General features: G+C 41.3%; 1 protein-coding gene across 1 annotated transcript; it reads left to right on the top strand.

Moving 5' to 3' along the window:
• Positions 1–349: 349 nt before the first annotated feature.
• On the top strand, positions 350–24,467 carry ttyh3a (tweety family member 3a). The gene is made up of 15 exons (XM_023413905.2): positions 350–671; positions 1,096–1,316; positions 4,468–4,637; positions 6,817–6,928; positions 7,088–7,308; positions 8,069–8,164; positions 9,009–9,081; positions 10,019–10,094; positions 13,724–13,779; positions 14,487–14,579; positions 15,394–15,486; positions 16,254–16,390; positions 17,759–17,932; positions 18,403–18,478; positions 22,134–24,467. The coding sequence occupies exons 2-15, from the start codon at positions 1,191–1,193 to the stop codon at positions 22,203–22,205; spliced, it is 1,575 nt and encodes a 524-aa protein (XP_023269673.1). The 5' UTR covers positions 350–671; positions 1,096–1,190; the 3' UTR covers positions 22,206–24,467.
• The last annotated feature ends 2,047 nt before the right edge of the window (positions 24,468–26,514 follow it).

Below are 26,514 nucleotides of genomic sequence, written 5' to 3'. Positions count from 1 at the left end.
GGGGAAACTAGTTTACATTTAGGCTTTTTCTTGCTTATGAATGATCAAAATTGTTTGTAATTCATTTTTTGCTTAATCAACTAATTATTTCAGCTCGAGAGTACTGGTTGGCCTGGAGATGTAATAAACTGCCATGGTCATGTATAGTGGGGGTCAATAGGGCCCCAGGGACATTTTTTGCCCTGGGGCCATGTCCTGTTCACCACCTCTTGTTCGATAAAGCAGTCGACAAGCTGTTATACTATTTTCGACACTAATTGAACTTCTCAGTCGACACTGGGGCGCCTCTGGGTGGCGCTGCTGGGTTGTTTTTGCGCCGATGAGGTGGGATGTGTGCGGGCCGGGCCGGGCGGCTTGCCATCTGGGTTAACGCCGTGATCAGTCGCTGTGTTGGCTCCAGTCTCCCAGCACTCCAATTGTAACTGGATGAAGGTTTAACTCGAAGGGTATTGTTTGAGCTGCTGCGGCGGAATAAGACCACAAGACCACAAGACATCACCAACTACAACAAACAAACCAACAAAAAACAGGATGTAATGTGAACAAACCGCAGAGCAGGATGTCAAGAAGAACAAAAGAGACTTGTTGTTGTTATTCGACTCTCAGCGGACTGAACTAACCAGTGGCTAAACCGGCTAACGTTAGCTGAGTTAACGCTAGCTACATTACGGGTACACTTAACGATCTTAAACAACGGATTTTTTAAAACCAAAATTTAAATGGACCATGGTACTCAGGGGGTGTTCACGGCTAGTATTGTAGCAGGAACCCCGCTAGCGACCCAACTCTCTATTAACTTTACAGATTAACAAGCTAACTAGCTTGGCTAAGCTTCTGGTCGCCGGTGTAACAGCTAACTACTAGTTTAGTAGTTAGCGAACAGTGGTGTTTGAAACAGCCAAATGCTAAATAACGTAATATAGTGTGTGTAGCTTTTAAATTGTGTATCGATTTCGATATCAGTGAGTAATTAAATATTTTTGATTGGCACAGTCAAAATAACACTTCAACTTTACCAGGTATGTGAAACGCAAGCTAGCTTCTGATGCTACCGAGCAATAATGTTTGTTTTCTTTGCTTTCATCCCGGATACAGACAGGCTTTATGAAGTGGACTCCCCTGCCTGTTTACAGTTTCAAGCATCCTTGCTTGTTTGTCCGCTGAGCGCATCTCATTGACGTTTACTCGCCATGGCAGCAGTGGTTAGCTACTCTCCACCATGGTGGGTGAACCTGCTACACAGACTGCCCCATTTCAACCTCAAGTTCGAGCAAACTAGCAGTGATTTCCAACCAGAGGACTGGACATATCAACAGGTAAAATCACCTCTCTGACTCATTTTCTTCGTGTCAGGTGACTCTAGAAGTTGGGGTTCCCAGGCAGCCAACACATACCCACAGATATGTTTTTAACTAATAGTTTGTCACAGTATCAGTTTGATTTCAGTGTCCACCTTTAGGAGGATATGATGGTGATGGTGTAGATGAATAAAATCAGTGACAGATGATCTTTTTCCACCTGTTCTCCTTCTTCACCTTTTGATCCATGTCACCATCTGTGTGTAGCTGTTATATCCGTGTCTTGACCTTTTCCAGACACTGGCCAGCTGGCATTGTATAGTCTGAGCCAAGCCACCTAAGTTGGCCTAAGCAACCTCAAATATTATTTTCTTTAACATCAAGTCATTACCAGTGTTCGTTATACCACAGAGGAGCATTTTGACTCTGAAGTGCCTTTGCAATAAAACCCCTTATTATTCTCAGATTAAAGAGGTTAAACTGGTATCAAGGGTCCAGCAGGTGACTGAACAGCATGGTGAACAGCTAAGACTGGGGGAGCGGTGATCAGCATGACATTTGTTCAAATGTTTAATATTAAAGAGAATCTATTTTAGGTAAAGTGATATTTGGTTTTATTATAGCAGTGGTAGTTTTTAGCACTTACTTGTTTATCCTGATGCAGTTTGTTTCTGTTGACTATGGACTGGTGTGCAGGTTATGCCTCTCAGTAGAGAAATTGTGCATACATTGTGCTTTAAAACTCAGGAAAACTGAATAGTGTCAGATGGCTCAGCATTAACTTCAGATTACATTGCATTCTTTTTGGTTTTAGGTTCAACAAAGAAATCCCTTACCATCTGTGAAAGCTGGGTAATACTTAAATTCTGTGGAAACAGCTGATTTGACAGTTCAATTAACTTAATACCTTCTCTGGTAAGATAGGAAGTTTTTTGTTTGTTATGAGTGTAGTAAAGAGCTAAATATCCCAGTGTTATTTGATTATAAAACCAGTATCTTTAGTTCATTTATTAATGGACTTTGTTTATGTCGTTCCCTTTTGAAAATGCGTCATTACCAAATCTTCTATGGTGTTGTGGTTCTTTGAAGTGCTCTGAGAGACAGGGTAATGAGTGTGTGGCATGCCAGTTTCAGACAGTACTGGCGGAGGGAATGACAATAGATAGAGGGGTAGTTTAACAGAAGTGAAAACTGCATGGGTGAATCTTTAGTGTGAACAAGTTACAAAATAACAATGCTTCCCTTTTACCATGGAAGTGTGACTCAGAAAATCAAGAAGTGAACCACTGTTTGTGAGAAATGGGAGCCCACGTTCTAGAAATTTTTGTCAGCTGTGTTCATGTATGGTGATATGCTGATGCTTGTACAGACATTCATGTTTGAAAAAGAAAGTAATTCAAAAGTGTACAGTATTTTCTTCACCTGCTCCATGATTTAGTGAGAATTAAATCAGAAAAAATTAGCATTTTAAAGGAATGTATTGTTTTCCTGAGGTGGCACTGGGGTCCCTTTGCTGGGGAAAAAGACAACTTTTTACCACCTCACTGTTTCTGTCACTGGATCTCTCTGAGGTATGATTTGGAGCCTTTTCCTGGTGGAAAATAGGACGGGTTCATTGACTGGATAATGGCTGCAGCTGTGCTTGTGTGATGTCCAGCATGAACAGTGAGAAGTTGAGCATGAACAACACCAGTGTTAAAATGAGAGTATTCAGAGGAAGCCGGATGGACTGGATTAAACTATAATGTACATTTTATTAAAACGCGCACAGCTAATTCAGCTGTTAAAGCACATTATCTCACTCCCTTCACACATTCATCTTGACAAGAGCAACATAAAAGTGGTCATCATTAAGCTAGCTTGCTAAACCATAATTATTAACCGTACTGTGATGACAGGCTGTTAACTATGCAGTGCTCTCAGTCAGGCTTCAGGGGAAGTCTTGACATGTCCAGATGGCTGAGCTGTCAGGGATGCTCAGTATTGGTCTACGTCACCATGATGCACAGGTCATATGGAAGTGATGCATCGAACGTGACATGTAGTAGCAGTATAGCTTCTTACTCCTGGATTGCTGTTGCACTCGGTGAACCCTGGTTTGGTTGAACTATGCAAAGCAACATGCGGTAGCTGAATCTGTCAGTCGCATTTGTGTCTGATAAGCCAGTCCGTCTTGCTTGTATCACACTCAATACTAAATTGGCCAGACTTTATGCTTGTGAGCCTGCAATTGTTCACTGATAAGATTGAGTTCCCACACTGGCACGAACAGTTCGACAACCACTGCATCAGGGTGTGTCTGTCTCTGTGATGCATCATTGAGAAAACTAAACAAATGCAAGCAAAACTGGATTTTTCTCAAAACAAAAGTGGCAGGATGGAAATCTGCGCCAGTCCCGAACCCTCAAGAGTATACAGTGAACACAGAGGCCCTCTGTGTGACCTACATAGGATGTGCTGCTGTGTCTTCAGAGGTGTAACTATCACTGTATATTGCTGTAGTGCCTGCTTTGAAATTCTGCCAGTGAAGAGTGATGATGACAATGGTAAAATCTAGCGAATAATAGCAGCCTTTTCTTTTAGAGTTGTTCAGGGAGTATTTATCTCTCTCCATTTCTTTCACATCAGCATTTTGTAATTCTCTCTCTCACTTAACAGAACCCTTTCATTGTGGCTTTTTTCAGTTGTCTCTAGGACATCAAGTCCACAATTAGCTCTGTATTCCTTGGGCTTAAATGAACAGGCTGTTCAGTACCGCATGAAAATTAAAAGCTGCCTTCTCATTTGTTTTTGTTTTTTCTTTTTTAAGTCACAGAGAAAGATGAGATCTTATTTTATTGACGTTTTCTCCTAATTATGGTGTGTGTTCCAGGGTACTTGTAAACAAATCTTACCTTCAGTTTTTAATTTAGGACAATGGGTAAGACAACTGTAAGCCCCTTTGCTGCACAGAGTTTGTTATTAAAGCTTGTGATGGACACAAATCAACAAAAATTCACATAGAGAAGAAGAGAATGTATGTAAGGAGTATTTGCAGCTCAGTTCCTCAGGCATGATGTTGGTGATGTTTCTCCGTGGGAAACTTTGGAAGGCAATTATCCCCACTGTTATTGACATGAAAGTGGTGTCAGCGGTGAACTTTCCATAACCACCTCCTTCTGTCCATCAGTCCATCCTGTTATTGGGAGGTGTGGCGCTCGCCTGTCTGGCCCTGGACCTCCTATTTCTGCTCTTCTACTCCATCTGGCTGTGCTGCCGGCGAACCAAAAATGTGGAGCAGCCCAACGCTGACTGCTGCTGCACGGCCTGGTGTGTCATCATAGCAACACTTGTCTGCAGGTGAGTATAAACACAGGATCACAGTGGTCAGGAGTCAGTGTATTTGAATCCCCAAGCACAGTTACTTACTATATATTGTTCATTTAACACAGGGTCCTGATTCCTTTTATCCTGAAACTGAAAAGTTATTTCAGAATATCGGCAGACAGATTGTTGCACCTTTGAGAGAATCTGTATTTGAACTCTGATATTTTGAGTGTCTGGGTTTGACAGCCTTCATACATATACATAAGCGTGGCACGAGTGGAGAGTTAGACAGAATGAACTGTAGGTAACCTGCCATGTTCTGCTGCATATGTATTGCAACAAAGCAAAGAAAGCAACCAGTTTTCAGGAGTCTGAAAAATCTTCTAAAGATGCATACTGTCTGCATTTTCTGCCAGTGGCGTTCCCCAGTTGTATTGTTGATGGTAGATACTTTGCATTCACACAAACACAAAGACACGGGAAGAGGCAGGACGTCAGCCTGACAATCTTAGCTGAATATTTGAATCATGTGGTCAGCGCTGAAACCAGAGAGGCAGGAACCAGCCTGAAACAGCCTGCCTCTCTGTATCTTCAGGACACAAAAACCAGACAACAGTAGGTTTGAAATTGTCTTCAGTCTCCTCAGTATTTTCACATGAAATTGCCAAATCAGAAGAATTGGCTTGCAAAGTTGGAAAATGACCAGGTTTCACCACACAAAATTGTCCCAACTCAAATTAAATCACATTTCAGTAAAACAACTTGTTATCAGAGACCCAGACAACTTACATTTTTCCCTAAACTGAGCTTTTAAAGCGGAACTAACACCCAGACTACAGCCTTAAATTTGTATTGCAAATATTAACAAGTAAGTTTAAACAATCTCATAATTTTTAAAGAAAATGCTGCATACTCATGTACTTTGGGTTGTTGCAGTCACAAAAACACTCCTGCTGGGACTGTACATTAATACTGAGGGAATGTAGCCTATATTTGCATGTTTATAATTGCTATATACATTGGCTTCAATATTATGATTTGTTATTTTTTTTTATCTTTGAAGGCGACAGTGTGAGAACTGTACCATCTGGACATGCTTTCTATCTTCGAACTCCATTAGTTTCCTGTTTTCCTCCTTCTGTTGATGGGCCACTGGAGAGCCATCACGGTCGATTCAGCGTAGCACAAAGAGCTTGGGGACCTGATGAGTACAAGAACTGCATCATAATCACTGTATCAGTGTGTGCTTGTGGCCACGCACAAATGTTTTAGTGAAAGCAAGTAAAACCAAGTTGGAGGCATTTCTGCGCTTTGTTCTGTTTTGCTTTTGTTCTTTGACAGGGGAGTCCACGCTTTGGCATCATCGCACAAAACGCTGCGCCTCTTTTTAAAGATATATCTCAGTGTTGTTTTGTACAATAAAGAATGAGCAGCACAGTTTCCACAGGTGCACATCGCAGCAGGGAGGCTGGTTTTTATTTTTTGCTGTGACGCTGCTCCTGTTCACCCTCTTTCACACTACAGAGTGTGAGAGGAAGAGATTAGCAGCCCTCCAGGAAGAGGAAAGCCCGTTGGTGGCAGGCTGAACGCTGTTAGACTGGGCTTGGAGTGATTCGCTTATTATCATCCCACTTTATAAAATGCACTCTGGCATTGGATGGGAGTTAGCAAAAAAAGACCAACAGCTGCAACACAGGAAGAGATATCTTTAAATATTTTTTTTTCTCACTAAAATAGAACACACAGCAATCTTGAATAGCTTCTACTCTCTGCCACATATCAAAAGAAAAGATTGCTAATTGCATGCATAAATTGGTGGAATATTTTTTAACATTGTGAAAATATTTTTCCTCTGGATGTACCTATAGAAACTGTTGCCTGTGCAGTTGCCAGAACTGTTTTTCTGAAACCTGAGGCCTGTCTGTGCAAATGAGAGCTGATCTCCTGCCTCAGTACGGCCTTTGTCAGCCCTAGTGTGGGGTTTGGGGCATAGCTGGTCCATTCCTCTGTGTTTCCATGGTTCTGTATGGAGTCTTTCTGCTGGAAGCTGAAAGGAGCCTGTTGACCGGGGTCTGCGCCGACAGGGTTAATGTAGAGTTCACACGCCTCTCCCACTGCCCGCTCTCTTCTCTGTCTCCTCTCTGTGTCTTTTTTAGCTAATCCCTCCTCCTCACCACCCTGTCTCCCCTCCCTTCCTTTTGTCTCCCCTCAGCGCTGGCATTGCTGTCGGTTTCTATGGGAACGGCGAGACTTGTGATGGAGTGAATCGGCTGACGTATTCCCTGCGCCATGCAAACCGTACAATCACGGGAGTGCAGAAGCTGGTAAGACTGAGAGCACAAATTATACCAGTATATTTAATAATTCATCACCCATCTGCCAGGAGCAGTGCTGGTTTCATCTACCCGTAGAGCTGTTGTAGTGAATCTGCTTTTCCTCTCTGAGCTCAATCATGACTTTGTTTGTCAATGGGGTGATTCTAGGTATATGACAGTACATCCTCACTGAACCAGACAGTAGACGACAATCTGCAACAGCTTGAGGGCCAGTATGCACAGCATGCGGACTACCTGTCCATCATCCAAAAGCTGCAGGGCCAGCTGGACGAGCTGCTCAGGCAGATGGTGGAGATTCCCTTCTGGGACAGCACCAACATCTCCCTGGAGGAGCTGGCCGTCACGATTGAGCTGTATGACTGGTACAGGTACGTCTGTAACGGTGGAGTCCAAGAATCATTCAATCAAACAAAGAGCACCATACAGAACAATACAACAAAAACTCCTGTCTGATGCAGCACAGTGAGGAGTGGCAGCAGCAGCAGCAGCAGCAGCAGCAGTGTTGATTAACATAAACATAAAACAACAGACCGTGATTCATGTGCTACACATCTTAGTGTTAAACTTTCTATGCAGACACACACTCCTTCAGTAATTTACATCCCTGCGAAGACTCGACTCTCTCGGAGTTCAAATATTGTTGAAAGGTTCAAAGTTAGTCTGTCTTTTCCCTGGTGAGACAGCGTTGTCCGACAACACTCTGTTGGATATCTGTCTGTAACAAAATATCTGAGTGAATCCAAAGTAGGAGGAAGATGTGATCACAGGCAGCTGACTTACCAAGAATTTTAAACCTGCCTTGACTTTCCCAGTTTGTTAGAAGATATTGAAGACAGTGTTGTGGCAGTCCCTCTGGGATGTACTGAGTTTGCCTAAAATGATAAATATGCAAGTGGCTCATTGTTTTACAGACAGCCATTAATTCAAAGCAGAATTGACATGAGATACACTCTATGAATGCAAATTCACTTAAATTGCCCAATTTCACACAGCAAAAACGATTTTGTGGAATCCTTTGAACTGAGTTAGAAGAAATCATTAGGATTGCTTTTAAAATGGAGCTCTGCTGACCGTTGGTTTGCTGTGCTGCTCTCAGCCATTTGTTGTTAATGGCATTTGTCTTCACAGGTGGCTGGGCTACATAAGCCTGCTACTGTTCGATGTCCTCATCTGCCTTCTGGTGCTGTTCGGCCTCATTCGCAATTCCAAGGGAACACTTATAGGGTGAGTCTCATCATGGCCACAAGAACACTTAAGGGAAAACGATTCTGCCCTGGGAAATTACTTAAGGTCTTGTCACAGAGTGAACGGCAATTACTGTACATGAAGCCCCCGACTCATCAGAGCCACCTTGTCAGTACAGTTTAATCAGGATGGATTCATGCCTTCTATAAAATATCAGCACAGTCACAGTTAATTTAATCTTCAGTATTTTGATGATTACTAATGACACTTTGACACTTTTTTTTAGGACGCAATACAGTAATTTCATTAACATTAACCTATATCAGTATTTAGCTGCATTTAACTTAAATAAGTCATGTAGTCACTTGTGTGATTGGCCGACACAGCTCCTATCCTTTCCTCCTCTCCTGTTCTTCCTTTAGATGAACAATTATTTTCATTAACGATTAAATCAGAAAAAAGTCCATCACAGTTTCCCAAAGCCCAACTCTTCAAATGTCTTCTTTTGTCCAACCAACAGCAAAAAGATATTTGGTTTATAAATGTAAAAGACATAAGGAAACCAGAAAATATTCACATCCTACAACCTGGCGCCACAACACTTTGGCTTTTTTTTTTGTTGTTGTTGAAATGTCTTCAATTCATCACATCACTATTAATTAATCAACTAATTGTTGCAGCTTTACATGTATATCATTGTAGATGTACATATAATAATAATAATAATAATAATAATAATAATGATACATTTTATTTATGAGTGCCTCTCAAGACACCCAAGGACACTTTACAAATCGAGTGAGACAAAATAAGACATTCTTAAACAAGATAAAGACAACTTATTAAGGCATTTACACTTAACACCTCCTCTTGGTCTCCCCAGGGTGTGCTTGTTTGGTGTAGTGGCTCTGGTTATCAGCTGGGTCTCCCTGGGGCTGGAGTTGGCCATCTCCACGGTGAGTGTCTCCATCATAGCATGATCCTGTTTTCCCAGGTAGAGCTGCACAGTTCATTGCGTATAATTGGATAACACGATTTTTGTGTGCACAGCCAATGACTACAGAATTTGGCCTTGGATTTTGTTTCACTTAATCGGTTGAAGAGTTTAAATATTTATAAAAAGTGTGTGCTGAAATACACTGGGTGATCTTAAAAATAGAAACACTTGTATGATGCTTTTCAGTGCAGTATCCCTTCACTGAAACTAAAGTGGGCAATAAATACTACCTTAAATGAAATATGCTTTTGTTGAAACTACTACATTTGTGGTGATTTGTGCAGAAATTGTTGTATCAGGCTGTGCTGCAAAGTACAGGGGGTACATGTTCCTGGTTAGTCAGCATTTTCCAAAAATCCTCTAGTCTAATGATGGTGATTAAGACCTGTGATCACAAGCAAAAACAACTGGGATTAGCTCTGTAGCCATAATATAGCAGCCATTGTTCTCAGAGAGCCAAGGCAACTAATTTGGGTGCTACATGGAGGAGAAAAAACTACTTAAATCAACAGCAGCATGAATCCACAATGTTTGCATATTGTTTTTTTTTATGACTTGATTCAAAGACACATTTTTACGTTTATTCTCCAGGAGGATCGAAAATGTTGACGCATGTGAATATTTATGTAAATTAAAGATTCATGTGGAGGATTTCCTCCCCTGCAGATGAATCAGACTTCACACCTAAATGTGCTTAATTTAGTTGGTGCAAATGCTCTCAGCTGAGACACAGTCAGCCTGTGGTGTTGCAAGTGTTTTTAAAGCTGTGATCAATTACTCGCATGTTACATCAAAGATGACGGTGCATCCACTGTCGCGTCTGTGACACTGTTTCACTTCATTGCTGTTAACATCAAGCAAAACTGTGACTGTAACTGTGTCTTTGTTTTTTCTAGACCTCCAGTGATTTCTGTGTTGCTCCTGACACGTATGTCACAAAAGTGGCAGCCCAGTATGGAGTCATCAATCAAGGTATGAATCACATATACTAAGTATTATTCATGTGCATGTTGTAAAGATATGGCTTTGTGTTCACTCAGTCAGCTCTTTAAAATCAGGAATATTAGTCATCTACAATTGCAGAGGAGAGGTTATTGTGCTGCAGTGAGATGACATTGTTCTAAAGAGCGAGGGCTTGGTTTTGTTCATGGCCCATAAAAGGCTTCTAAATTTACTGGCACATCTGCAGCCGGGTCAAGAGGGCAATGGGCTGCCTTTTTAAACAGTACAGAAGTCTCTCTGTCGCGTCTCATTTCAGTAATTGCTCAATCTGTCCCATGATGGGATGCGTGTAAGAGGAAAAATGGTGCCTTGGGTTTGTGTGTGTGTGTGTGTGTGTGTGTGTGTGTGTGTGTGTGAAGCAGAGTGTATGAGGGAGATAAGGATGGTGGAGGGGATGATCAGAGACAATATATTTCCTGCATCCCTCTTCAGTTGTTGGAGAAGCCAAATGAGAAGATGGTGCTCACTCTGTGCTGCTCCGTGTCCTTTTTCAGCAGCAGCTTCTGCCAAAATATGGAGATTTTTCTGAATACACAATTCAAGCCTTTGGGCAGAAGTCAGGGCATCAGCTGTAAATCTTGCACTGTATGGTTGATCCGAGAGCACCAACTTATTCTATGCACTGGACTGTATTATTCTGCTGCTATGAAGCTGCCCGGGGGCAGATTCATGCAGTATGGGGGTTTTCAGTTCTATTTTTTCCCCTGAAACACGTGTTAACTATTAAGCAGTTCAAATAAATCTCTATTTGTTTCAACGAATGAATTACATTTTGAATAAAAATATAATTATATACTTATTTTTACCCACAAATGTCAGCCTTGGAAAGATAACTTCTTATTTAGTTCTTGTATATTTTTCCTTTCATTGCCTGTCTGAAATTGCAGCAGACAAACCTCTCGATAGCACAAAGTGTGTTATTACTACACTGGATTTATTGCTTTCCTCCCCTGGATGGCTGTTATATTTTCTTGAATATTTTCAACAACCCTCACTGTTATTTTTCATTCCTCTGTTTCTTCTCATTGTGTAATAAGACACACGGGTTTGATCCAGTCAGAGAGTGCGAGTTCATCTTTCGTGTTTCATTGGTATTCAGCTGGTTTTGTTTGTGAAATACTTACACAAAAAACATACACAAAAAATGCAGCAAACATGAGCTGCATCAAAAATTATGCAGATTTTTTTTTTATTTAATCAAAATATGCAATCCTGAATAACTTGAGCATTTATTCAGAGGCCAGTCTCTCTCTGTAGAACATTTGCTTGTTCAGTTTGGTTGATAATATGGCAGCCAGCAGTTCCTCATGCCTAGAAAACCTATGATAACAAAATACTCAGAGAGCATTTTATGTGAAGCTCCGGGGCCCGGAACCAGATTTGTTTTGACTCCCTAACCCTGCCAAAAATTTTAACCTGCTGGGATAATGCGCTGCCAAATCTCTGTCCAATAAGCAAGCTCCCATGTGACCCAAGCCATGGCTCACTGATAATCAATCTGATCGTAAAACAGAACAATACCCCTGTCTTGTCCACTGCATTGTTTTATTTTGTTTGTTGGTTTCATCATCACTGAGTCGTGAGCAGAACAAAGTCTTCATTTTCTGCTACATAGAACGGTGGCAAAAAAAAAAAAAAGAAATAGAGCTGACACCAAGTGGCACAAAAACTAAAATGAGGCATCAGTTTTTCCATCCATTACCAAAAGTCAGACTACAGGAAATCTGCTCTTCCTGACATTTGCATGTGTGGGTGTATGGATGAGAGCTGGATCGGCAGAAGCTTGCTTTATATGTACTTTTTTTTTGCACCGGAAATTCTCCTCTCATGCTCAGCTGTGTGGGAAAGAAACTCCTGACACGGCAGTACGTGCGGACGTCACTTGCACCATGTGTTAGGTCGGTGGTGGTGTTCTCACAGCTTGTATCTGTGGACATTGCTATCGCTTTTTAGTCAGATGCTCCCGTCTCATCGACTCCTACTCACTGATGTGTTTTAGAAGAAATAATTGAAGTGGGTAGCAATAGCATGTGAAAGTCCAAAACCTTGCTTTGGTTTATGGTGTACTTGTGAGGAGCGTACAAGTTTGGTCATGTCGTAATTTAACAATATCTCCAGAGATGTAACTGCTCTTTGTGGAGTTTTGCTCTGCGCAGTAAGGAGGGTTGCACCTAAGCCTCTCACTGGCTGTGTGTTTTGTTGTTGCTGAAGTTTTGCTGCATCAAGGGAAAAAGACATTAATTAATTCATACTATTACAGCACATGTGAACTTTTATTCTCTTGGAACATTTCACCTCAGAGCTCAGGATTAGCTCAGCGGGTGCACAGTTACAGCAGCAATCAAGCTCTAACGGCGCAGCAGGGAACATGACTAGACAGATGTAGAAAATAAAATAAAATTTCTTTTGGCCCCTTTGCTAGAACAAAAGAGTAGTAGCTGAAGCAGTGTACAGCGAACAGTGTAGTGTTAAATAAGAGATACCAGAATTAATAGACCCGACTCTGTTTTCTTAAAGTGGCTATAATCGCAGAGCTTACATTACTTTACAACTTACAGAGCTTTATAGTGAGTTTCAGCGCATTGTTTATCTGTGCAGCCACAAGCTTACTGTTTTGGTTCACGCTCACTGCTCTCATAGTGTTGGTATGACCTTCAGCAGGCAGCTGTTTTCAGAGTAAAAAGGTATAAAAACCCTCTGTACACTATTCTACTGCTCAGTTCCAAACAGCAGACAGACACCGTTAGCGACTAGCTGGTGAACACAGTGAATCATTTAGCAGCTAAAGAACCAGATATTTCCTTGAGGAGTTGGTAGAGATCAAAAACAGAGCTAAATGAAAGTGAATATTGGACTTAGACTTGCCATTTGGGCAGTAGTGCACCTCTAAATGAATAGTAGTTGCTGGATGTTTGCATCAGCAACTGCTTGTTAACAAGTTCACCACAAGTTGTATTCACAAGTTACAGTGAGCAGGTACGACTAAAAATAATAGAATGGACCTCAAATAAAATAAATAAAAGCCTTTGATTGCAGCATGAAGCTCCACGGCTGCACTGTGCTAATTCTGGTTCATAAACACCAACACTACTTAGCCCTGACCTGTCCCCCTCCTCAGCTTTTCAAAGTAGTCAAGTCAAGCGTCTGAATTTCAGACAGCACCAGCTCCGCTTCAGACACAACAACCATGTAGTTGAGACTAACAACTAACAAAACAAGCTTTACATTGCCTGAGCTTGGCTGTTGATTGGGTGTGTTTTTTTTTTTTTTAATGGACATACAACTGAAACTATTAGCCCATTAATCACTAAGTCAACCAACGGAAAACTATCGACTTTTTTTATGCAAGCATGAATTAGTTGTTTGAATCATTTAAGGATTTTCTGCTTTCTGGGATAAGTGTAATTTCTTTTGGGTTTGGACGATTGTTCGGACTAAACAAGTAATTTGAAGATGCTGGGCTTTATATAGACAATACAATTAATCAAGAAATGACTGTGCAGATTATTTGGTAATGAAGATAATTGTTGTGTAGATGTGAGTTTGTATAGATATGCTAAAAGTATCTGTTGTGTTCTTCCTGTCCTTTTTACTCACAGAAATCCTGCGGTACTACCTGAGTTGCAGTGTGGAACAAACCAACCCCTTCCAGCAGGTTTGTTGCATACATTACAAACGTTTTTTTCTGCTTGTTGGATTTTGAACATGTTAAATCAAACCAGTTTTCTCTTTTAAAGTTACTAGACTGTGTCTGTCTAATGGCTTGCAAATCAATATGACACTTACAATACTCAAATCTGAGTAGACACAATATCGTAGACACATCTACTGCATGATGTATGACCTTGTTACTGGTAAGAATTCAAGTGGGCACAATGAGTCATTCCCATTGCCTCAAAGGACATTTTCCCATGCAGTAGTACAATACTTTCCATTCTGCCTGCAGGAAAAGTGATGCAGAGCAACTTTTCCTGTGTGTCTCTGTGCTGATAGCATGTGCCTACTTCAAAGTATGTGTGTTAGGCGGTAGTGATGTTGTATGAAAGGAGAATGTCGCTTTTACTGGGAAATCCATAGTTTGCTTTAATGGACTACCTACATTTTCTCTTTCAAGCTGCATGAATAAATCAAAACTTTTGAGTGCTGCTGAAGTCCAGGCATCTATTGTTAGTACAACTGTATAGAAAAATAAGCTATATATCAAGTCTTTCAACTCGCATCTATAAACTGTCTGCAATGCTTTCACTAGACGTCTAATTGACTACAAATGGGAGACATCAGCTGAAGGTTCTCGGCAATGATTAAAAATGAAAATACTGTTGAGATGTTCTGTGCCGCTACAGTATTCATGCTTTATTTCAGAAGCTTTCCGGGAGCCACAAAGCATTAGTGGAGATGCAGGATGATGTGTCCGAACTGCTCCGCTCTGCCACCAGAGAGTATAAACAAACCAAGGTAACCCCCCACCCCAATCAATACACTCTTTACTAGAAATGGCACATTACAGGGTGTCTGATACCCCCTCCCCTCCCCAGGCCACAAGCTGTCCTGTCCTGTACTATTGTACCATTTGTGATGACAGAATATCCCAATGAATGGGACCAAACGACTGAGCTGCAGAGAAGTGAAGCGCACCTGTCCACATAAAGATCTGCTGACAGCCCACCTGGGACGTGCATTATGTCCATTTAGCCGCATTAGGCTTTCACTGGCCCTTGTCAATACAACACTGTGGCATTGTCCACCGCTGGTTCTTACACCGTGTTGACAGACACACAAATGAGAGCTGACATTGGGAATAGAGAGAGGGGCATATTTCACTTCACATACCCAAACGGACAAATGTGCTGAGGTTGTGGAAACGTTTCTATCAGGTAAATCGGACGTATTTTGTGCTGAAGCTGTGATGAGAACAGGAGGAAGACGGGAGACAGTGTATCAGATGAGGAAATCTGCTTTTTCAGCTGGAGCTTCTGTGTCCTGTTGCGTATTGATGAAAGACACATCCCTGATAAATGTGTGTAGAATTGATAATCACCTGATAGTTCACCTGCTTCCTTTTTGCAGCCACGTTGCCTTGTTCTTGACTGTTTAAACCGACAGGTTAAACTGGCAGACAGGAAACTGCTATTTAACTGTAGTTGGTTTTTTTTTCCAATGTCATTGTCATGGATGGTTAAAGCATCCAAGTATGTGAAAGTTGGATTTCAAGTTAAGCCTTTTTCCAACAGTGTTTTTTTTTTTTTTTCTTCCCCTCATTCATTTCCAGGGAAGATTGGAGGAGATCCAGGGGATACTGAACACCACAGAGATCAGCCTACATCAGCTCACTGCGCTGGTGGACTGTCGCAGCCTGCACATGGTGAGCAGGGAGGAGAAGACTTACAAGAGAAGACTGTAGGGTCCCTCTATGTCTGATTATGTCTGATGAAAAAAGGGCCTGGGGATTGATTTGTTGTGACACCTTTCCAGTGCAGCTTAGTTGCATTACAAAATAACCCCTCTTTTGTGCTTGTGCAGCTGACTACACCTGTCACCACAGATAACACTTGCCTTCCTGTATGCAAGTTCTAGTCCAATTGATGCTGGCAATGTACCATTTATGTAGCTGGGCTGAATGATGAGTACTTGGCTGTCGCTGTGCTTGGGAAGATTTTTCCCTCAGTGGTTTCCAAGTTCCAAGTGCACATGTGCAAGTGGAGCTCTTTCTTCTTGCTCTCTCCACTGCCCCTTTATCATGCCAAATCTTATTATTTCAAAAATTAGACTACCTTCAGTGGAATACCAAATGTGTTTCTGCTGTGCAGTGCATACAGAATGAAGATTTTCAGCCATGATAATGTGGAGCGTAGTGCTTCTCTCCAAACCTAGGTGAAACTGCATTGTCTTCCTTGTAGTTTGCCAACTGTGAGCTCATTGGTTTGACCTAGTTTAAATGAGAACTCACAGCGGATGCATTTTAAAGACCTTTGAATCCACATGTCGAAATTTAGAAACAGCAACTCTAGCTTTTTACTACCTCTTCGTGTTTGTTTTCTTATGTTTGTCAAAATTCTTTAGATGTTCTAATAAAGATGCTGATCTGTTCATACGTGCAACAGTAAAAATCTGTGCCTCCTCTTGTTTCAGGACTACGTCCAGGCCATGACAGGTCTGTGTTACGATGGACTGGAAGGCCTCATCTACCTTGTGCTCTTCTCCTTCGTCACTGCTCTCATGTTCAGCTCGATTGTTTGCAGCGTGCCTCACACCTGGCGGGGCAAGAGGTACGACATCCAGTGAAGGAGTACAGTATACTCCCTTCGACTCACAACCACGTAGGAGGCTGCATAAAAGCTTTTAAGATGACTTTGTGTACGGGACTGTGTATACAGTGAGAAATAATTCAAGAGGATAAGCCTATCAATTAATTATGGTTTTAGAGCAGTTCTTCGAACCCTTTTGTTTTTACATGGCATGGGAATGAAGTAGACAAAGTAATTCAGAAAAGAAACCTCCACACAGATAGGGGAACATGAATATTTTTGTGTAAGGCTTCTGTTTGTTTGCTGTTCAAAGACTGGCTGTGTTTACCACTGGGACAAGTCCAGAAGGCTCCAGCTGCTTCCTCAAATAGATTATTTCCCGTTATCCCCGCTAATTGTGCCGGGTTGGCCTAAATCTATCACAACCACCGCCTGAGCTGGTGTCGTTTGCAGCAGCAGAGGGGTGAAATCAGGATGATTTCTTCGTCCTATCAGCACCAGATAAGGTTTGCAGGATGGCTATGAGGACAGTGGTTTCCCAGGCGCAGCCGTCAGCTCAGCTGCACCACATAATTAACTGATCCCTTCTTGCCATGGGGGGGGGGGTGCATGCATGTTGATCAGTTTGATCTCAGCTGGAGCTTCCTGTTATAAAGCAAAGGCTTACACGCTACCAGTCTGTTTCTCTCAGTGGTTGCTGCTAAGCTTGTTCTGTTATACTGTCGTAATGAAACTAATTCCTTTTACCCCATCTGGAATTACGGCTTGAAGTGACGAGTTATTTATGTTTTATATTTAACTTTGGGATTTCTATGGTTTTATTAGTATTATTGATTCATTAATGACTTTGCCACTTTTTCCTGATATGAATATTTAATTGAAAATGTGTTGTAAGCTGCACTAAACTATGACCTCATGGATTAGATATGCAGGAAATGGTGTGTGCCTGCCATGAACACTAGAGGGAGACAGGCTCCATCGTTGTTCTGTCCATTATTGGTTTCAGACACACACTATTGAGCCTCATTGTTTGAAAACAAGTGGAATCACATCATTTCTGCAAATGCATTTATTGTGCTGATGCAAAATTAGGACTTCTTATTTTCAGGTAGGAACAGAACCAATTATTCTAGTCTATTTTTACAGTCTTTGCTCAGGCCCATTAAGGTCAGCGGAAAACTGCCTCTTCTTTGCTTCAGCAGAGGATTCATCCTGTTTTCTCTCCCTCAGGCGGTGATGAAACTGAATCAAAACGTGACTGAGAATAAAAGCAAAACGGGACCACGTGGCATTTTTATGCTCCTTTGTCATCATCACACAGTTAGGACAGGGGGTCCCTCTGGTGGTGGTGGTGGTGGTGGTGTTACAGTGTTGTGTTGTGTTTTACAGTAACGAGGAGGACAGTGAGGACGAGTCTCTGAGCCATGGAGGAAGGCAAAACCACGATAACCTGTACCGAGTCCACATGCCCAGCCTGTACAGCTGTGGCAGCAGCTACGGCAGCGAGACCTCCATCCCTGCTGCCGCCCACACCGTCAGCAACGCACCTGTCACAGAGTACATGTAAGTCATCACTGCTTCACACTACTGTGGATTTGAGTAGAACGCAGCATTAAGTGAAAGGCAGAAGTGGCAGTTAATTTATTTTCACAACACAGACTGTGTTCCCGGCAGAGAGGCTGATATTAGATACTTCATGTACTCACAAGTCAGATCATACGTCCCCTGAGAGAAGCTCAGTTCTCTTATAGAAAGTCCTGGCCAGCAGATGCAGCTGTTGCTCTCCAGTTGTGATGCCTGTGAAACCCAAAGCTCTCTGCCTCATGAGTGAAGTCCACTGTTAGGGAAAGTGAAGGGGGGGGGGGGGGGGGGGGGGTCCCCCAGTTTCTGGCTCTGTGTTGGTATGCTGAAAGCTGACTTGGAGAGTTTCATATTATACAGTATATTGTTTCACATCTGGAAAGCAGTGTGTAGGGATTTACACTGTACTTGTGTCCTTGTTGTGTTTGATCTCACTGTGTTGAATTCAACAGGGCTCAGAACGCCAACTTCCAGAACTCTCGCTGTGAAAACACGCCTCTGATCGGACGAGAGTCTCCTCCCCCCTCGGTAAGTGTCGCATTCCCTGTAAAAATGTGAGCGCTGTGGGAGCACCTCTGGGTCATTGAGCAGCCTCTTTGCGAGGGACTGATTGTCTGCCCTTTTTTGATGAACAAAATATTCCAGGAACTATGGAACCAGATGAACTAAACTCAGGAACTAAACTTAAAACTTTCCTGTTTGCATTTCCACCGCATCCAAAGAACAAAAGATTAGGCAAATTAAAAGCCGACAGCATCATCAAGTAAATCTTTGTCTTTACTGTTTTGCGACTCAGTTGTTGGAGATGGGAGACTTAAAAACTGCAGAGCATCTGTCTCCACGGTCGACGATCAACTGAATGTTTGATGGTTGTTTCTTGGTTGTGTCATTTCTACTTTATAACAACCGCCATCAAACTATCATCAAATTGTTTTTCTTTTTCTTTTCTTTTTTCTGAGTCAGGAAGTCGACAGCAAAGCTTAGTTTTGTTTTAACATGAGCAAACATCAAGGAATATCCAGAAGTTAGAAGCTGCAGCAGCCACAGAGTCTGTGTTTGACCAAACAGCGAACAGTGAGCCTGAATAGCTCCACTAGAAAGTGCTACCCTTGGACTTGGAACAATCGTACAGGAATTCAATTCTGGTTGTTCCAGTTGAAACACAGGTTTAGTTCCTAAGTTCCTCTAAAGGTTCTCGGTTCTCTGGGAAAGTTCCAGTAGTGGAAAAACCCTGTTTAACAACGTAGAACTTGCTCCCGTACTGTGTATTACTGCACCTTCATAAGAAAAGCATCCATATTAACCCATCAGCCACAGACACATCAACGTATAAACATGAATCAACATGGTTATTTTAACTGATTTACCACTATTATAGTATAACAGAACACAAGTTTTAATTTGGCATTTGGGTAACCAATATATAGAGAGATCCTTCATCATAATAAAAAACATAGTTTGACTTTTGAATCTCTCAGCGCCGACGGCTGACACTACACTTGACCTTTTTTATGGAAGGAGGTAAAATGCAAAGGAATTCTCCTACAAGGACCAAAATAATGATGGAATAATGAAATAATACATTTCTTACATGACAGTGTTCTCTGTCTTTTTCTGTCAATCTGCACTTTGTCCATCACTCATACTCATCTGGATGTTGTTGATGTTTTAATCAAACCTGGCGAAGTGTGTATAGACAAACAGCATGACGCACACATATATAGGTAACAGGCTCTCTCCCAAGAAAAATAAAAGAACTCAGTATCACGTCTGTTTATGTATTTGAAGAGTGTTTCCAGCATCCTCTGATTGATCCTCTGATTTCCTGGTTGCTGTTTGTCTTTATGAACTTTGTCTGAGGGCTGAAATGTCATCCAGTAAGTGATTTCAAGTGATGAACCCTGTGCAGGATTCTGTAGTTTTTCCAGAGTTTTTGATCCTTTGCAACTGTCACTGACACTTGATGATGTGCAAGAACCTTTTTTTGACAAGTTTGACACAGTTTGCAGATGTTGAAAACAATGTAAGAGTATGTATTAAAGAGCCCACCTCAGTTATACCCTCCTGCCCCCCACCACCTGGCCTAAACCTCTACCAGACATCCTGCCCTCCCTGGTGTCTGTGTGTCTGCTTGGACCTAGACGCTGCTCTGTGTTACTTCTCTATATATTCTCTTCTTGTCGTTTTTTGTTGTTTTTCTGCGAATCCATACAGTTGTATTTGACTGCCGCGGACAGTAACAGCGGTCACTGCTGGCAGTTAAAGCCTTCGGAGAGTTCAAGATCGTTTTGGTAACCTCGTCTGCTATGCTAACAGGTACAAAAAATGCCCGCCTCTTCCACCTGCTGGCCTGTTCCTCCTCTGTACCACCACCTCCCAAACTCCCAGCTTTATTTACCCTCTATTAAGGTCCCACCAGGGCTGCTGGAGCCCCTCCCTTCCCCCCACACCCTCTCTGTCCTGACTCTTGTCCCACCTGGTGTCTCACCTGATGTTTGTTTCCTGTGGCCCCGGGCTGCATGATCCCCTACACCCCCTGCACCACAGATGCACTGGGAGGAACATGTGAGGTCGTAACTCTGCCCTGAGGCTCACTGTGATCTGAGTCAATGACGAGTCATCGTCAGATTATGAAGCCGTTAAACCGTTTCAATGATCATGTGGAGCTGCTTTGTCTTGTTTCTTGGGTTTGAAAATGAACTCATAAATATGACGCACTTGCATTTGAGTGTGTGATAGGGAGAATTTTTTTATTTTTTTTTATTTTTACTATATAGGTGGAAATGGTGCATAATAACAATATTGTTTCAGATTAGCTCAGTTGTGCTGAGTTTTGTATTCCCTCAAAATCAAGAGTCAGTAAAATTAACCTTAAAAATACACATATTTCTAAATTCAGTGTATGAATAAACATCCAGTAGTCTGCTTAGAAAAAAAAGAACTTAGTTATCTGCACATTAATGGGTAGATTACGTACTCCAGTGTAGATAAATGGTGCCAGTTTGCCAAAATGTAAACAACTATAGGCTAAAACAACAGAGCTCGAGTTGTAGCCCACAGCTGACTGACTGACTCCAATGCAACATGATACTGTCTGTTTACATTCCTCAAAGCATTACTAGAACTGTAGTTCCAAACTTAGATAAGGATGATGTCAAAATAAAAGTAAAACAAAGAATAATAATAGGAGTTTAAAAAAGTATCGATAGTGCAACACATAAAAATATGCTCTGTTACAATCAATTTAAAATTACGGGGGGGGGGGCTCTGATGTCTGGATTTTATCCGAGGGGAAGCTCATAGTGTCAAAACCCCTGTTCTTTACACAAATAAAAACAAATAAACAAAAAAGAGTTAGCATGTTGTTCAGGTAAATCAAAACATCTCCTCCTTCGACGCTCAAGGTAAGTCATGTTGTTCAGTTGAGCCCATATTCTCAGCATCCTCCACAGGTTGTCCAAATGGCTCTGAGGGGTGATCACAACACAAGAACATATATCACAGCTGAAAAAGTCAACATCGTGTCTCCACATGAGTTTGAAATGCAGCCTTTTTGTTCTTGTGTCGCCTGTATATAAAAAAAAAAAAAATTGCATGGGTGCATCCTACATGTATATGAATGCCCGGCCCTGTCGATGTGCACGAAGGTTAACAGCAAAACGTGAAATCATTTCAACTAGAATTGGTGTGTATTTATTCAGCTCCTTGTGCTCTGATGTCTCTGTCCTCTAAAGCTGTGGCTGTGATGTTGTTTCTGTGTCTGAATCGTTTAAGTTCCCTTTAGTTTCCAGAGCAGTGGAGTTCATAGTTTGAAAGGTAACCTGTGTAGGATTTTCTCTGATCTGTTGAATGAATTGTGATCGTGGTGCTTTGTTCTGATTGTGCAATCTGTATATATTCAACTGCAGCTTTTGATGTTTTATTTACCAAAAGGTTTTTTTTTTTTCATACTCAACAAAGCACTGAGCCTCTGAATCTGTTCGCTGTTCCAACAGATACATTTTTCAAAAGCTTCAAAAATATTATCTTTTAGTTTCAGTTCAAATCCTACATGGATTTTGTGTTGTATGCTGTGAAAGACAGGAGTGATTTTACTCTTTACGTGCTCACACTTTCAACTATAAAGAGTGAAACCATGATTTACGTTTTCTTCTTTGTGTCACTTTCTGTTTCTCTTCCACAGTACACCTCCAGCATGCGGGCAAAGTACCTGGCCAACAGCCGACCAGATCCTAACACCCCTCCGGCGCACTAGACAACACTGGACTCGTCCTGTCTGCAGCACTGACGTCTCTAAAGTCACATTCAATCACTCCTCCGGTCATTCCTCACAAACGTTTTTTCCCACTCAGTCGCTCCGCCTCCTGCTTCCCCCACCACCACCAGTAACTGTCTCACTCGACTTAAAATGGGAAAACAAACGTGCTTTTGCTGGTTGGTTGAAGCAAAACTTGACGACATCCATTAAATCCCATCTCTTGACTCTCACACAGATACTTTTTCTCCAGTTTCAACAATCCTTGGCTGGTGCTTGGAGTTTACCTGCAACTCTGATGTGATGGAGCCTGGACTGTCTCTTACACTCCAATTTCAATTTTTTTTTTTTTCTTTACACATGAACGCACCGTGACGCTGTACGCTGTCACATCTAACAAGGCATTGCAGTGTTGAGGACTCTGGAAGTGCTCATAGATTAACACTGATTACTACTGGTTGTTGTTTTTTTTTTTGTACTGTACTGTACCACAACCTCTCTCATTGCCTTACACATAAATGCAGGAGGAATCAACTGTTTTCTTTCCCACCTGAGGAGTAGATATCATTTCTCACATCACACGTTTCAACATAGATCAAACCATCGTGATATAAATTCACTTCACAGTGCAGCATCTCAGTTGCTCAGGTTTTCTTTCTGCTCATGGAACTTAAAAAATGCAAATCTGATATTTGCATTATTCTCCTGTTAATGTTGGCATAATGTGCATCACATGTGCACATTTGCTTGTTTGTGCATTTTGTCTTAAATTTGACATCTGGGACCAGTTTTCCTGCGGTATTGCACGTCGTACCGGTCTGAAATTGAAATCTTTCTGTCACCTCGGGACACTTTTATTTCCTGTGGCATTTTTTTTAATACATTATGAGCCACTTTTCCACAGCAGTGACTGTAACTTGTGAAGCTGTGAACTTGATGCTCTCAGAGGATTTGATAAGGACAAAGATGATGAAAAAAAAAAAAAGAAGAATTTGACGAAGAAAGAGAAGTTTTTATACTACTGGAAGCAGAACCTTTTTTTTTATTTTTTTTTTTTTAAACCGACCTTTGAAGACGACGGTGAAGCGCTGGAATACAGAGAAGTGTGTGATGTCTCCTGCAACATTACTCCAGACTTTTTAAGATAATTTGCGGTGCCCTCAATTCACCAGACTGCTTGTAATTCTCTTCATGTTTCAGCTAAGTTGTAAAGCTTCGTCTCCCTTAACAGAACTGGGAATTGTACACACTCATATCCTCGAGTCTGTCCGGCAACGATCTCCTCGACCAAACGCGGCAGTTTAGAGTCAGAAATGCCACTCACTGATTATCCCAACAGGAATTTTAATGCACGTTCATGTGGAAAATATGCATATCACGGTTTCTCTGAGAGTTTCCCCAGAGATACCTGATGCATTGGCAATGCAGTGTCTCACAAATGTGTTTTAGCATTTATAACAACGGTAGATAAGGGTGAGTGGATGCTGTGAAGGGATTGTGATAACTCTGCTCTCTGTATAAACTGGAAATTGTTCCTGTTGAAGCATGACCATCCTTCAAATGTGGAATGAGATGTTTGTACTTCTGCTGCTTGCTTCTCTTCGATGTGCTTTGTGACCAGTACAAGAGGTGATTTTTGTTTTTCTTGGTTTTTTTTTGAGACTGTGCCAATAAGTCAAGCACAACTCTTTTACTATCTGAATATCTTTTTAAATGTCTTTACGTTCAAGCCTGTTTGTTAAGCTGACAGCTCCTGGCTGCCTCTGCGATCAGCCTGACTTCTTCAAAACATTTATGCTCTCTTAAGACGTTATTACACTGATGCAATCTTCTTTCTGTTTTTCGTAGTGGTCATATTCTCTTTGTTGTTTGTTATGCTGAGCTATTGTACAGATTATAAACATTTACAAAATGAAGAAAAGGAAAAAAAAAAATTCTGAAATTGACGTTTCATTTTTAATTTCTTAAAAAGCTTATTTCACATTTTAAAACATTTTTATATTTGATTTGCTCGTAGATTTTTTTTTTTTTTTTTAAATTTCGTTTTAGAATTTGTAGCAAACACAAAGTGTTGCTTCATTAATGTGAATATGATAAATAGATTTCAATTTTTGTTTCTGGAAAAAAAAATCACTGTAGATTTAATCTGTTTTTTTTTATTTTGTACATAATTTTTGCAATCTCTAAAATGTGTACATGTAAAACCTGTGGTTATATGGAGCTTGAATGCTGTGTTTTAAAATTAAACAACCCTTAACTGTAGTGCATCTGCTCATTGGATTTGTGTGTGTTATAGAGAAGCTGATGTGTCCTCACAGCCCGACCAGGAACGGACACTAGGTAGCAGCAAAACTTCACTCTTGTCAGCCCCATTTCCTACAGAGGTAGTTGTCGGTTTTTCTTTTTCTTTTTTTTTTTTTTTTAACATACTTCTGTTCTGAAAACAGCTCTTTATGAGTGAAGCAATACAAAATTATTATAGTCAATATTTGTAATATTGTACAATTATACACAAGAACGGTTTTGCGCCATGCTAACACATGGTCATTTATTTCTATTAAGGTTTTACAGAAGTATGTGAAATATATTTTATTGCTGCACACAGGATTTAAATTTGGCTTTATTATTAATGTTTCCCATATTTTTTTTCCAGTAAGCAGTTATATCAATTACTTGTTTTTTAATTGGTCGTTCCAGCCAGCCAGTCATCCAATTCTTTTCTGCTGCTTATCCAGGTCATGTTTAAAGATGATGATCAATGATATTATTGGGAATTATTGTTATATACAGCTAGGATGTATTGATAAATATTGTGATATAAATGTTAATAAATTGTAGGCCTTACACCCCCACTGGTTGAAACTGATATATATCATACTTTGCCTTTTGCCCGTATGACCTTGAAAAGAAGTATGAAATTGAATTCTACTAGTATTAGAAATGTAACTTGAACCCTGCAGGAAGACTGAGTGTAAGGCAGGTACCACATGAGAGACAGAACCGTTAACCATTTAAAACCATTATATTGTTCATGAAACAGATGACTTTTTCTGATGGCTGTTAAACAGCAGAAAGGTTAACAGGAAGTTTACCAAGAATGGTCTTAAAGTGGCTATAAAAGGTAACAATGTAGAAACGACAGCGTGAAAACAATGTGACAATGTGAAAGAGGTTGTTCGTAGTGAAGAACATACTGAGAGTTGCTGCATGAATCTACAGCTCCCCTCGGCCTTACAGAGCTTTATAGTGAGTTTCAGCTTAAAGATAAAAAAGATTTAAAGATTTTAAAAAGTTACATATGAACCTTTCTCTGATCTCTGATGTTCTTTTGTGCAGAATGTGCATGATTTCTGGAGGAAGTCACTGTGGTATTTCTCCCTAGAGATTCCACACGTGTTGGTATTTACTCGTGTTGCAGTGCAGGGACAGGCCACAGGCCTGCATGCAGACCAGTCTGAGCGGAGCAGAAAGGCAGTTTTGTGTTTCTGACCTCTCTGGGTTGACAGCAGGCGGGAGGTCAGTGTCAGCACCGGGCCACCAGTCTGGTTTTGTCAACTTCCTTCATACCGCCAGCCAGCTGCTGTCGCCCCAAACACTGACTTCTCATGTGGAAGACTGGGGGCTGGGATGGGATATAAAAGACACAGAGGGTATGTATCTTCACATATTTGGACCGGGCTATTCTTTTTTCATTATTTGGCCTCAAAGTTTTTCACTGAACTTTTCTTATTTATTCAAAATGAGTCTTGGGCAGTATATTCATTATTTTGCAAATGTTTCCAAGTATTTTCTGTCTCTAAAGATGAATATAGAGATTAAATCATCTCCTGTGCTCCCCGCTGTTTATTGTGGGGGCTGAACTAAACAAAGCAGTAAACAAACAAAGCATGACGGAGGCTGAGAGGTTTTTAAAACCCATCTTACACACAGGCCCAGAGATGCAAATGAAATTTCACACAGTCTCACTGTCGAGGAAATTGAATTACCCTGCTTGTTGCTGGACTGGAGGAATGCATTACTAATGCTTTGAGGTGAGGGGCTGAATGACAGGGGGGGGGTGCCTGCACCATCTGACCCCCCTCCTCCTCCTCACCCCAAGGACACTTCCTGAGTCTGGCTGGGCTCTCTGCCAGGTGGTCAGACCACGGCTCTCCTCAATGCCAGGCAGCTGCACGACGGCCAGGAGGCACACGAGAGAGAGTCCAAGCTGCTCAAGGGAAGACTTCCATTTAAAAATGCACACGTTTTATCAGCACTAAATCACAGGGTGTGCAGCATCTCAACCCCTCTGGTAGAGATTGTGTAGGGT

The sequence above is a fragment of the Seriola lalandi genome, unplaced genomic scaffold (assembly GCF_002814215.2).
Source record: "Seriola lalandi dorsalis isolate HSWRI2012SDOR001 ecotype SW California unplaced genomic scaffold, Sedor1 jcf7180002054519, whole genome shotgun sequence".
Classification (NCBI taxonomy): Eukaryota; Metazoa; Chordata; class Actinopteri; order Carangiformes; family Carangidae; genus Seriola; species Seriola lalandi.
Note: the sequence above shows the minus strand (reverse complement) of the source record. Positions and strands in the feature narration are given on the sequence as shown.